Source organism: Porites lutea, chromosome 1 (genome assembly GCF_958299795.1).
Source record: "Porites lutea chromosome 1, jaPorLute2.1, whole genome shotgun sequence".
In the NCBI taxonomy this organism is placed as follows: Eukaryota; Metazoa; Cnidaria; class Anthozoa; order Scleractinia; family Poritidae; genus Porites; species Porites lutea.
In genome coordinates this window covers 2317435-2330453 of record NC_133201.1, presented here as the reverse complement: position 1 = coordinate 2330453, position 13019 = coordinate 2317435, and the positions used below count along the sequence as shown (strand labels likewise).

General features: G+C 39.0%; 3 protein-coding genes across 3 annotated transcripts; 1 reads left to right on the top strand and 2 right to left on the bottom strand.

Moving 5' to 3' along the window:
• Window positions 1-27: 27 nt before the first annotated feature.
• On the bottom strand, window positions 28-5987 carry LOC140932903 (uncharacterized). The gene is made up of 10 exons (XM_073382436.1): window positions 5904-5987; window positions 5261-5326; window positions 4443-4508; window positions 3779-3844; window positions 3092-3459; window positions 2826-2967; window positions 2666-2711; window positions 2182-2241; window positions 825-1208; window positions 28-230 (listed from the first exon to the last, which is right to left on the bottom strand). The coding sequence occupies exons 1-10, from the start codon at window positions 5985-5987 to the stop codon at window positions 145-147; spliced, it is 1368 nt and encodes a 455-aa protein (XP_073238537.1). The 3' UTR covers window positions 28-144.
• Window positions 5988-6140: 153 nt separating this feature from the next.
• Window positions 6141-8553, top strand: LOC140942136 (TNF receptor-associated factor 4-like). The gene is made up of 4 exons (XM_073391113.1): window positions 6141-6690; window positions 7014-7185; window positions 7475-7683; window positions 8391-8553. Exons 1-4 carry the CDS (start codon window positions 6239-6241, stop codon window positions 8551-8553), a joined length of 996 nt encoding a protein of 331 aa, XP_073247214.1. The 5' UTR covers window positions 6141-6238.
• An 879-nt stretch (window positions 8554-9432) lies between these two features.
• LOC140942125 (uncharacterized) lies at window positions 9433-11235 on the bottom strand. The gene is made up of 2 exons (XM_073391105.1): window positions 11082-11235; window positions 9433-10961 (listed from the first exon to the last, which is right to left on the bottom strand). Exons 1-2 carry the CDS (start codon window positions 11138-11140, stop codon window positions 9455-9457), a joined length of 1566 nt encoding a protein of 521 aa, XP_073247206.1. The 5' UTR covers window positions 11141-11235; the 3' UTR covers window positions 9433-9454.
• Between the last annotated feature and the right edge of the window lie 1784 nt (window positions 11236-13019).

The following is a 13019-nucleotide window of genomic DNA, read 5'->3' as shown; positions in this document are numbered from 1 at the left end:
TTATGTCAGACAAAGACACTTATAGGGTGAAAATTGTGATTTAAAGGGATGAACACAAAAAAAGGGTGTGAGTGCCTTACAAAATTGTAAATCAAGTTCTATAATGTTACACATGGCCTTGAATTATCACTATTAAAAATACTTTTACAATACATGTACAGTGCACATACCACAGACTGTAGCTATATCTCTTTGAAATCCTATTTTACTTGAGGTGACCACATTGACATCTGCAGTTTTAAAATATTGTAGCAATATAGTTTAACACACACACACAAAAAAATAATATTAGCTAAAACACTACATATTTTGTACATGCAGCTCCCACCCATATAAAACTTCCAAATATAATTTAGGCTACATTAGGCAGTGGACACCATTTTTTTTTGGCGGGGGGGGGGGGGGGGGGGGACACATGGGTTTAGAGAATGCTAAATACAAAAACTGCGTAAAAATCTTAAGAAATTTTTGAAAATTTAAAAGTTATATGCCGTTGTGTTCTCCGACATCATTATCACATAAAAGAATTCGGTATGAATGTTCTATTTACTACAAGAAATAAGTAAAATTCCATTAAAAAGCAAAGTAACTTATAAAATATTTAGTTCAACTAAGAGTTTATTAGCACTGACAGAGTCACTCTGAATGTTTAGGCTAAGCCTAAACAAACAAAATTAATGAAATTGGACTTCACAGAAAATTACTTCTCCTTGCTTGATTTGTAGTTCCCTTCTCTCCCATGGTTCTCCAACTGGTCAAATCAAAATATTGTCCAGATCCCAAATTTGATTGACATAAAAATTTCAATTCTGAATGAAACTTACTTGAAGAGCAACTTGTTACTCCTGTCACTTCAACCACATCATCATCACTGTCACCTCTTTCATCAGCATCTATTATAGCATCACTTTCATCATCACCATTTTCATTCTCTGGCACAACATCACTATCACCATCTTCACTTCTACTGTCAACACTATCCCTATCTCTTTCCCTACTAACATTGTCTTCATCATCACTCTGATGATTGCTTCTGGTATCATCTTCTTCAGCATCACGTCTATCAGCAGCAGACGGAGTGCTGTGAGCTGTTCTGTCTGTGGTGCCATCTGGTCTCTCATCACCACCTCTTTCACCATCATCTATGGTACTGTCCACTCCATCACCAGAACCAACAATGTCATGGTCAATGCCAATTGAAAAAGAATCTGCAAAGAGTGGAGGTTGCCTTAGCTAGCATTTAACACTAAGGTTCATCTGTTGATTTTGGAAAAATAAATTATACTAATTATAATTGAATAACACAGTACCTTTAACTTACTATAATAATAAATAATTTTTAATTATTATAACACTACTACTACCCAAGGGCATTACCTCCTAAACCTGGTAGAATAGCCCTAGCAAGCTCTTCATCAGAACTCTCTCCCATTTCTGCGCCAACTTGATTGTTCTCTTGAAATAAATAATTAAACAAAAAAATTATACAAAGAAGAAAAACAACAGGAAAGAACATTAGGCTGTTGTCTATAAAATTTTCTGGGGCCCTTCGGAGAGGAGCCCGTTGATTGATAATCAGTAATAATAAGTATAAGTCAATGCTCGAAACTCAATTCATGTGTCTCAAAACTTGATTTGTTCAAGTTCCAAATTTATAGAAAACTGCTTGTTTGTGTACTTTTATCTGTGGAAATGTTTTGTCCATGGTAGACAAACAAGTGCATTACTTTTTTGTTTCAAAAGTATGAAATGAGCAGGGAATGCACTGTTGTTCCTTCACTGGAAAGAGACATAGAGGCTATTGCCATAAGAATCATAAGCTTTGGCTATCCATCAAGTTTGAGCAAATTTTAGAAGCCTCTGGTGACCAGGCAACCATTAGGCAGCAGCCATAAAAGATAGGGAAAAAATAAACAACACTAAATGCTATCAGGATCATGCCCATTAAAGTCAAACCATTGATATAATGAACATCTACATAACAGAGTCCTTGGGATAACAAACATTTCGCCTCAGTAATAGTAAAATATAACAAAAGAATCTTGATATAATGTAACCTCATTTTATTGCTGATCGCCAGCAGCCGGCTACTTTTGACCACCCTGATTGACCCTTTGTTAAAACAAGGCTCCACTAAAAATAGGTCAATAAGATAAAAAGTCAAGGGTTAACCAAACTTACGATTTAGGCTTTGTCGCCAGCGTCTACCTGGATCTCTGGAATCACCAGTACGTTGTCGCCCTTTTAAAAGATCACAGAATTCAACTGCAAGTTATTTATTTTATTTTTTTTTTTGTGCAGAGGAAGATTTTCCATTGATTTATGTGGTTCACAACTGAATCAACTAAGTTAAAGCGTAACCTTTGAGATACATTACAATAATTATATTACTCAAGATATATATGTACTAAACATGATCACACAAGTGGTTGCTTCAATTTAAGCATGTTTGGCTTCACGTAACAACCTAGTACAGAATAGGCCCTCCCCCCTCTTTTCCTTGATACACACAGACACAAAAATAAAAAAAAATTATGGAAATTATATTTTAATCAAAGAAATGATTAAAAACCAAGTAATATCATTATTTATTATGTTTTGATAACAACTTATGGTCAGGAACACACTGTAACATGGCATAATTTCTACCAAAATTTTGATGTACCTTGAGTGGATGGTTGGCTAGATAAATCACCACGGCTACCTCCAATCTATAAAATTTAAGGAATGAACAATGTAATCTGGTCACATATATTTACATTACTACAACATAAAAGAAAGAAAAAGTGAGCAAGACAGTGTTAACTATATTCACAAAAACAAACCTGGCTTGGCTTTAAACGCAGATACAAACAACCTTGGCCGCGAATTGAATTCAAATCTCTTGCTGAGCAAGTTTCAGGCTGTGAACCAAAGGGTGTCAAATTATTGCCCCCGGCACCACGGACTATTTCAAACCCTCTTGTCCTGGTTGGGAGAAAAAATCTAGAGATTAATGATGAAGGAGAGAATGATTGACAGGTGATCAACTTAAAAGTACGACAAATAAAAACAGATTCCAGGAAAAAGAAAAGGAAAAAACAACCCTAACCCGTCAAGTTCTGGGAAGAGGGAGAGAAGCCTTTGATATGTTGTCCGAGGTGTTGCTCCACGGGGTATTTCCAGGGTTTTTACCCGGCCATTGGACTCCAGCTCTGAACGTGTGGAACCACGAGGGATTGATGATTGGCCTGGGTTTAATAATATAACGTTAAAACAATACAGGTTGTTGTTGTCTTGACCCCTGCCACGACCACTGCCTCCTCCTCTGCCACTTCCTCTGCTCCCCCCTCTACCTCTGCCTCTCCCTCTACCACGACTTGCAGGCACTAGATTGTCCTGTAGGTTGAAAGATAACCCAGATGTAGATGCAAATGCTGCCCTAACTTGATGGGCAATAGCATTCGCTGACTGAGCAACCTGCAAAATTTAAAAAAAAAAAAACAAGATTCGAATTATTATGATAGTAACAGTGAAATGTGACTTCTCTACAGTAACATATTACCAAAATAATTAAAATGAAATAATTAACCACACCTTTAAATAAAATACATGAAAAAGTTTGTCAGTCAAGCTATGGTATTGGCATTCGGTATATGCAAATGTATATATTTTTCTTTCGTGAAGAGAAAAGTCCTGAAGAATGTTTTCTAACTGAAAGGCAGTTATTCTACTAATTGAAGACCCTTCTGCCAGGAATATAGCCATAGCATTTATAAAAATATGCATTCAAGCTTACAGATGTTACAGCATTGTCATTCCTGTTGCTGGAACTACCATTCTGGGAATCATTAGCAGTAGAAGCCTGTAGAGGTTTATAAGAAGGACAACATCAGGGACACTACATTTCAATATTCAGCAAAGGCTAATACATGACAGCTACTGTGATGAAAAAAAATTCAATTCATACATGTGTATATTATGCTAAAAAGAATGCCATAACTGTACAAGTGATTGAATCTTAACCTGCAATCAATCTTCTGGTGTCAGCACATTTTAAATAACATGAGAGTCGATCTTATAGCCTAGATTCTTAATTTAGAGATGACTAGTTTCTTGAGTCAATCTAAAGACACTTTTACTGAACACTCTTTTGATGTGGCATGGGCATAACTGAAATTTAACATATGTTATTCAGTACAGCTGTCATTGAAAGGCAGGAGTCTAGGGTACCCTTGGGCTACTATGAATGTGGTCCCTGACTACTTTCAGGGGAAAATAGAAGAAAAGTGGAGCCAAAACCAATCCCTAGCTGTTTAATTCCCAGCCTACTTGTTGGATTTACCCTGTAACATGAAATCTTGTGACAGCCCTATTGACTTAACGTCACTATAGCAGCAAAAGCAACACCTGCAGAACTATACCTAAAGCAAGAATAGAAATATCTATCTAGTCATGCTTACCGATGTCACAGTGCTGGCATTTCTGTTGCCAGAACTTCTGTCCCCTGAGCTATTAGCAGCAGAGTCCTGTTGAACATTACATCAAGGGGAATACATTACACTTCAGTGCCAATAACGAGCTGAAGTGAAATCTAGGTGATTTATAAAAAGAAAACTTCTACAAAACGTCTTGGAAAGCCAAAAAAATTTGTCAGCAACTGCGGCCACCGTCTTTGTTATTTTTCAAACTTGTTTCCAGTACTCTTTGACCGTTTTGTTGTTTTTCCCTCATGTATGCTTCATTTAGAAGTGTCACGGCAAAAAAGACAAAACACTAACCCCCACCAGGATGGGAAATTTTTGTTGACCTAAATGAACTTGGAATTTATACGATACAGCATGTCCCAGTAGCAAAACTTATAGCAAAACAGCATTTTGAAAAATGAGCATGCGCTGTGCAGTGAACCTGTCCCTTGTCACGCTTGTCACACAAGTTTTGCCGTCTTATCTGTGTTGCGTAAGCGTCACTGAACAAAAGCTGTCACAAGAACTGGACTTCTTTGTCATTTCTTCTCATTCTTGATCTTTAAAACTAACAACAAACTTAAATCAGATGTAACGTGCGTTTAAGGCTTGGAAAATATCAACGAATCACTTAACATTGAACTCAGCCTTGCATTGCGCTAGTTTGAAATATTATACTCCATCTTGTTGTTGCTCGTTAATTCAAAGATGGTAAGAATATGAATTAACTAGAAAAAAATGCTAATCGAGAGTAAAAGAAGAGACAATGATATCTCTTCGATGGTTCAGGCAGGTCGAAAATAGCAAAAACTTACCCCGCCAACAGCAACAGTGCTGGTGTCATTTGGGGCGGTGCTCGAACCACCACTTGTACTGGAATCCTATAAAAATAGATCAGCCAATAAGCCGTAAATAGACATTTCCGCGATTAACTAAACACGAACGGTTTCTTGAAACCTTACCATTTAAGATCGACAAAGATATCTGAAGTCAGAAACACAAAGCAAAATGTTGCTCACGATGTGGGAAAAGAAACTGCGGAATGCACGTTCCTCTCTCAGGGTGTCTTATTTCAAACATATTGACAACTTGACGTTTCTACTTGTCGCTTCTTAAAAACCAATCACCGCGCGTGAAATCATTTTCCAGGTTAATTATAAAATTGACATTGACAGGAAAAACGGAACCGATCGCAGGCCATTGGTGCAATGAATGTCACTGCATGATTATTATGAAGCACATAATCGATGTCTACAGCGAGGGTCATTTGAGAATTTCCAACACGTGTATTGTCTGGAGACGATTTTTTGGAATTTTCCCTGAAATGGATGAAGAATTCGGTTTTCCTCTAGAACTTTTTGTTCACACAGTGGACCCAAATTATGTTTGTCCAGTTTGGTAAGTTTAAAGTCGTTTAAGAAGAAATTATACAAAAAATCACATGTCTAAATTCGTAACCACAGCCAGCGATAACATTCCATTATCCGCATAACAAAGCGTGAAATATGCTAGCAGAAGCTCCCTTAAAATGTAGTCAATCATGAAATACAATAATATTTTCTATCCTTGTGTCTCCAATGTTAAGGTAAGTAGAAGAAATTGATCATGACCAGATTTGGTTTGTGGCAGTAGATTGATGAGGTTGGGGTGGGGGGAGGGGGGTGGGGTTGAGGTCGACAAGGGTGTTGCCTTGTGTTGGGATGAGTTGCTAGGAGAATTGCCGAGAAAATTTGGTTTCTAGTATAAACGCATTAAATGATTTTGTCACCGCATTCTTTTTCAGTCTTGCGGTAATGCGAAATCCAGTCGTGTGTAACAAAGGTCACACAATGTGTGAGAAATGCCTTGAAACGGCCATGTTCAAGGGCAATGGAAATTGCCCTGTCGACCGTACTTTTGTGGGGGCTGTGCTACCTGTAAGAAACTTGGCATTGCAGTCCATGATTGACAAGCTTCAAATGAAATGTCCAAATGAAGCTGGATGCAGCTGGAGTGGGCCTCTGGAAAGTGTCCCACAACACCTGAAAGAGTGCCCCATGGAAATGGTCAAATGCACCAACACGGACTGTACTGTATCAGTCTACCGATATGAATTAAGTGGACATTTGGAGAAGTGCCCCCACCGGACCAAAGACTGTCAGCATTGTAGTGCTAAAGTGAAATTGGTCAATTTGCCAAGACACAATGATAATTGTCCAAAGATAGCTTTGGAATGCCCAAACAAATGTGGTGTAACCCTGTTAAGGTATGTTATCCAAGTTTTCTCAATTTGTTTCATTTAGAAATCAAATAGTTTTTTAGTGGAAGGGGCTGGTCAAGAAATGAGAATGTGACTGGACAATAATGCAGTACAGTGACCGATCCAGGGAAGTGGACCAGGGGGCCCACCACCCCTCTGCTCACCTTATTTTAAGACCAAACTGAGACCCAAAGGGCCAAAAAAATTTTTTAGGTTTAACGGGGCCCCCCCTTATCTCAAGGTCTGGATCCTGAGCACTGCAGTTATGTTTTGTAATATTATACAACTTTTCTTTGTGAATGAAATTCATGGCATTCCTTGCATTGCAGAGACCAAGTCATTGCACACTTTTCAATGTGCAGTAAGGAGCCCTTTGCGTGCCCCTTCAACTGCGGTGAAATCCTTAGGCAAGGTGGTACGGTCAGAAATCACTTTGAGGAATATAAGGCTCCTCATCTCAATGCAACCATGGCAACACTGCTTCAGACAATAAAGAGCAAGGTATTTGATGTGAACCATTCATAGATGTTATTGACAGCAGTAAGCCTAACCACCCCCCCGTGTCTTAAGTCAGTCCTATAATCAAGCTGTGCATGGTCCCCCTTTATATATCCACTTAATAAATGTGGACACCTACCCATATCCATAGACAGGATCAGTAGGGTTGTGGGGTGTAAATTTGTATACTTCAGTTCCTCTTGGAACTGTTTTTTTGAGAGGTGTAAAAATGTAAAAAGGAAAGAAAGATAAAAAGATGAACTTAATTTATTGTCAATGTTCATATTCTTAGAAAGTGCCTTTATGTGAATCAGTGGACAGTGCAATGTTTGAGTGGAGGGTGGATCTGATGCAGTCTGGAAATGGAGATTTTATCAGTCCGCCAGTGCAAAGCAAGCTGGTAACGACCACTTGTGGAGTGAGGAGATCGAATGGTTTCTTTGACCTGCATATTTTTGTAGGAAGTGAAATGGGCATCACCTCCCTGTTAACATCAGGAATGTAAGTGACTCCTCCAAAAAAAGCAAAATAACATGAAGTCATCATCAAGTGCCACTAATCAAACTGCATATATAGAGGATATTACACGGTGGCGAGAAGATATGAATTTTATGTTCGAGTGGCAAGAACAATATCTCACGAGTGAGATATTGTTTTTGCCACGAGAACATAAAATTCATATCTTCGAGCCAACGTGTAATATTCTTTTTATTATATGGAGAAACCAATTCAACAAAAGCAAAAGGCGGGACTCGTGACGTCATTGAACGATACGACACTCACAAAGGTGACATACGGAAAATACGCCACTCGGGTCCCGGATGAAGTGGCGTATGGAACCTACGAGTGGTTTAGTTCCCAGTAAAACACTCTCCTCCATATAATAATTATTTATATCACTAGGGAAAACAATATATTCTTGAGTTAGGAATAATATGGCAGAACAACTTCCACCATCTGTCCTAATTTATTTCTTCAGTGTGTATACTTTTGATACTTATGTGATTATGTTATATTTTTTTTGGTTCTGCCCCCTTTTTCCCGGATGTCTACAGGTGATAGTTACAGCTGTTATATGAACACCTTGTTATTATAGACAGTTTTCCATCAATACAGACACTTCCTGTGGCCCACTAATTATTAACGGGATGTGACTGTATGTATCTTGAATGAAACACTTACAGTGTTATTGCATATTCTCTCTGTAGGGTTTCATGGAAAACCAAATCAGGGAAAGAGAAAATAAAATCATGGAAAGAAGAACTGATCAACCTCAAGGATGATGTCCTCTGCTTAAGTGAAGTAGTTCGTGTGGAAGAAGTCCAAGACAATGCCACTCTCCGTTTTTTGATTCAATATTTAATGCACTAACAAAACAAAAAAAGGGTTAGGCTTTGACTATTCCAGGGCATAGATGCATGGCCCTTATAATGCCTTTTAAAACACTTACGTGGAAGTCCCTTATGACTGGCTACAGGCTACATTACATGTGACCAGAAAACGTAACAAGTTGGGAAAAGATAAAAATCTGGCCCCAGTTGTTCAAAAGGTGGATAATGCTATCCACTGGATAAATCACTATCCACTGGATAGCACAATTTAGTTTCCCTAACAAGACATGCATTGGATAGTGATATTTCCGGTGGATAGTGCTATCCAACTTTTAAACAAGTGGTGCCTGAACATTACATACTAGGCATTTGGTATTTACAATGAAGTTATAAGCCATTATTTTCTTGTCTACTCTATCAAGTTATCTTTACATTCTTCAAGTTTCAATTTGGAATGTTATAAGGAAGCTGGTCACACATGACCGAGTTAGTTCAGCATGAAATGTTTCACGTTGGAGTTGGGGTGACCTTAACAGAAGGGTCATCCTACCTTCTTGTTTAAACTGTACTGTCACCGGTCTATTAAAGAGGTAGCAGTGGCGGATCCAGGGTAGGGGCCCGGGGGGCACGCCTCCCCCCCCCATTATTTTAAGACCAAAATGAGGCCGAAAAGAATTTTTTTGAGGCCGGCCCTCTCCCCATCTCTGGGTCTGGATTAACGCTCCCCTTCCCCCTTTATGCGTTGGTCTGGATCTGCCACTGGGTAGTGATTACAGAAAATTTAAAGAGACTTGTAAGAAATGTTTTGTAAAAAACATGGTTTTGTATAAAGTATAAATGTTTTTTGGGAAAATCACAAGCGAACTTGAACCTAGCAATAACCAAAAAAAAAAGTATTTAAGTTAAAAAAAAAAAGACAAGAAACCATTTGTATTCTATTGTTACTCTTGAATGATCCTTGCAATGAATTCCCGAACTTGTAAATATATTTCAATGCCATAGTTGTTGTCTTCCATCAGAGGAGTGAAGTTCTGTGTTAAAGCAGCATTAGCCTCCTCTGATAGTTCGAAGTCTATGTTTGCGATAACCACTCCCTCCTCATCTTCTTGTGGATCAGGCAGTGGAGCAGCAGGATCATGCCCATACATGTCCATATCCTCAGGTATGGAATTGTCAGTGTCCAGAACATCACGTATACCAGCATTTGGGGAGTTGAAATTTCTGAGGCACCCAGAGGCCCACAGTTGCCGGGGTGTTCGGTTACCTTCAGTTGAGACAGAATGAAAGTTGAAGCGTTGGGTAAATCTATCTAACAGTCTCTGCACTCTCGGAAGGAAGACATAGTGCAAGGCCAACATATCACGTTCACACATAGGGTCCAAAATGTGTCTAGCCTCCATAAACAAAAACAAAGATGTAAACACAGTCACAACACTTTCCACAACATCTCTCCAAAGGCGTTCTATTCTGGTGTTCCGTGTGCTAGGCCCTGTCAAAAAACTGCCCCGATTTTCACCTCGAAAAAAGACCATGAAATCTCTGACAGCCACATTTTCTCCTCCATTGTCGGCTCGAACTCGCGATGGGACACCCCATTCATTTGTTGACCGCTGAAACGAGGTGAGGACAGTACTTGCTCTATTGTTGTTGTGAACATCGAGGTAAATTATGCATCTCGAAAATCCATCAATGCAGCCATGGATGCACATCCGCCAGTGACGTAATTTTAAATTACTGTCCATGTGCCACAGGAAGTTTGGATGAGGGACACTGTAAGGTCTCCTAACTATTCTCTGTCCCCACCTATTTGCACGGTTGATCGGGTCTACTCTTACTATGGCCTCTCGCACCCTCCACCTTTGAACATAGATGCCCCTCTGTCTGAGGCCTGCCATAACATTTGTTTCGCCTGTCCGCGGGAAAGCATTTAGTTCATCTCTGACAAGATTGTCCAAGTCAGTGCCAGGAATATTACTGTATCCCTCAAAGACAAGAGAAAATCCAAGCTCCCTTCTCCTATTATAAATAGTTTGCCTAGAGACCCCTAAGTCGGCAGCAATCTGCGTCCAGCTGTTGAACTCACTCCGCAAACATGATAGCTGTTCTGAAGGGATGACGTACCTTGGTCTCCCAGGGCCTGGCGACGTCTCTACCTGCGGTCTGTACGAGTAGCCGTGCATTACAGGCAGCTGAACAATAAGACCATAAATTGCCCTTAAATTTTCTCTTAGCGTTTCAAGTTCTTGTACCTCCGTATGAGGAAATACACCACTCCGGTACATGTGTTGGACAATGTCAGTAATATGCCGCAAAGCACACAACACCCGATTTGCATAAAATTCTGCTCTCCGTTGGTCGGAGCGAATGTTATCCATCTCCGTTTCCACCTCTCTCAACAGAGACATGACAGTACGGACAAACTGGGCCAAGTCATCATCTGCGGTAGATCTGGGAAAAAAGAAAAAAGCATCAGTAGATGAAAACTTTGCAGGAAAATTTGAGATATTCCAGTATAAGCTTGATTTGAAGCGATGTCTGATTCTCTCGATTGGAAGAAAGTCGACTTACCTTGAGACAGTAAAGGCCAAGACGAGAAATAAAAACATTTGAAGATGATACTTCATCATAACAGGACAATAACCACAAAATATTACAACTGTTTAAAGGATAACAAAGCTTATTTCTACTAATTTTCTTGATACAGCGTTTAACGACGAAAAGCATGAAGCGTGGATCGGGATTATGGCAGACCCACGCCGTTGCACTTTGATTCCGTAACCATGGTGTCTCCATGGTATCCGTATCAATAGTCGTTTCCAGTCTCCTTTCTATGTTCAGCGTCAAGTGTTTCGGCAGCATTACGAGCGATTTTCGAAAATATTCCGAAAGTCGAAAGTATTACGACATTTTCGTAATTATTTCGCAAATCCAAACCATCCCGAATTTTGGGGACCATTCCGAACTTTCGGAATCATTGGGAAATTTTCGGAAGCATTCCGAGATTTCGGAATTTTTTTACACATGGCGGGCCATACTACAGAAATTTTCGAAATGTTACGCAATTTCAATCCTTTTCAATCTTCTTCAGGTTTGCCCATCCGTGGCATCTGTTGTGTTATTTTAACCATCCTTAATGTTTTAAGCGGTTATTTTTACGTTTCTCTTAATTTAACGGGCATTTTGTAATTACCTAATTTGGCTGAATTTCGTGACACAGCTCCTTTAAACGGTTTTAAATTTGAGCTTTGCTGCCGGTCACACGATCAATTAGCAGCATTGAAGGGCAATCGGGAGTTAAAATATTATGTACACTGTTTGTGTGGAACTTGTTAAGGATCACTCTCACTGATCTTGAAAAAAGAATGAGACTTACCAAAGAAATTTCGTTTTATGACTGCACTAGCTATTCACGATTTGTAGCTCGTTGAAGCTCGTCGCGTCTTCGCAGCGTCAGCCTGAGATCATGCACTCTCCCTTTATATCTGTAATCTGTTTTCGGGAGGAGGGCATAATTTCTTTTCTTTTTCACAAATATGCAAAAAAGCCAGAATCTGGACTTTTTTCTGATTGGATAGGAAACACTACGGATGATTTGCGCTGTTCCGATTGGCCCAATTGCCGCCATCCGTTATTGTTGATTTCAGTCTGCATTTTTTTTTGCTATATAAATGAGCAGTGAATACACACGCGAGTTCGTTATGAAATTTCTGCCGGCTCAGTTTAATGCACCTATCAATGAAACCCCGTGGGGGGGGGGGGGGGGAGTGCGGGCAAGGGGTGGGGATTTGACAAATTTTAAAATTTTTTGATCAAATTTCCCAGGGTGGGAAACGAAAGGTCAATCAAAAGCGTCAAAATAGCCCCCATCCCAAGGGAAAAATCTAAACAAACAATACTATAATACTATATAAAACGAATAAAAGAACATTTCAAAAGTACGTTCTTACTACTTTTATTTAAGGTTAACGTATAGCTCCGTTAAGTTACTCGCTGTAATTAAGTATTTTCTGTCTCTACTAGCATCTCTTATTTTGAACAACAAAATCTCTCCAGGAAGATTGACCGTGCTATTATAATATTAATGAAACGTAAAATGCTTTATAACATCTGCTCAACATGTCGGAACAGGGCAGATCAGTCCACTCCCCCGCCCCCTTACGGGATTTACATTGATAGGTGCATTAATTTTCTTGAATTTGAAGAATGTCTAAATAGAAATTTCATCCATTGAAATATTTTCTATCTCATCGTATACTTTTTTTTTTTTTTTTTTTTTTTTTTTTTTTTTTTTTTTTTTTATTTGCTTTACTTAACCCAATAATTACAATATTGAACACTGCTTACATTGCTTACATTATTTACAACATTCATACCATACTTACAATACTGACAATACTTATTGCTTACATTGCTAACAATACTACTGTTTTCAAACATTATTACATTTCGTATGCTTCAAGTACACAGTTGCATCGGAAGAAACTTATTTAAGGATAGTTGGCGTTA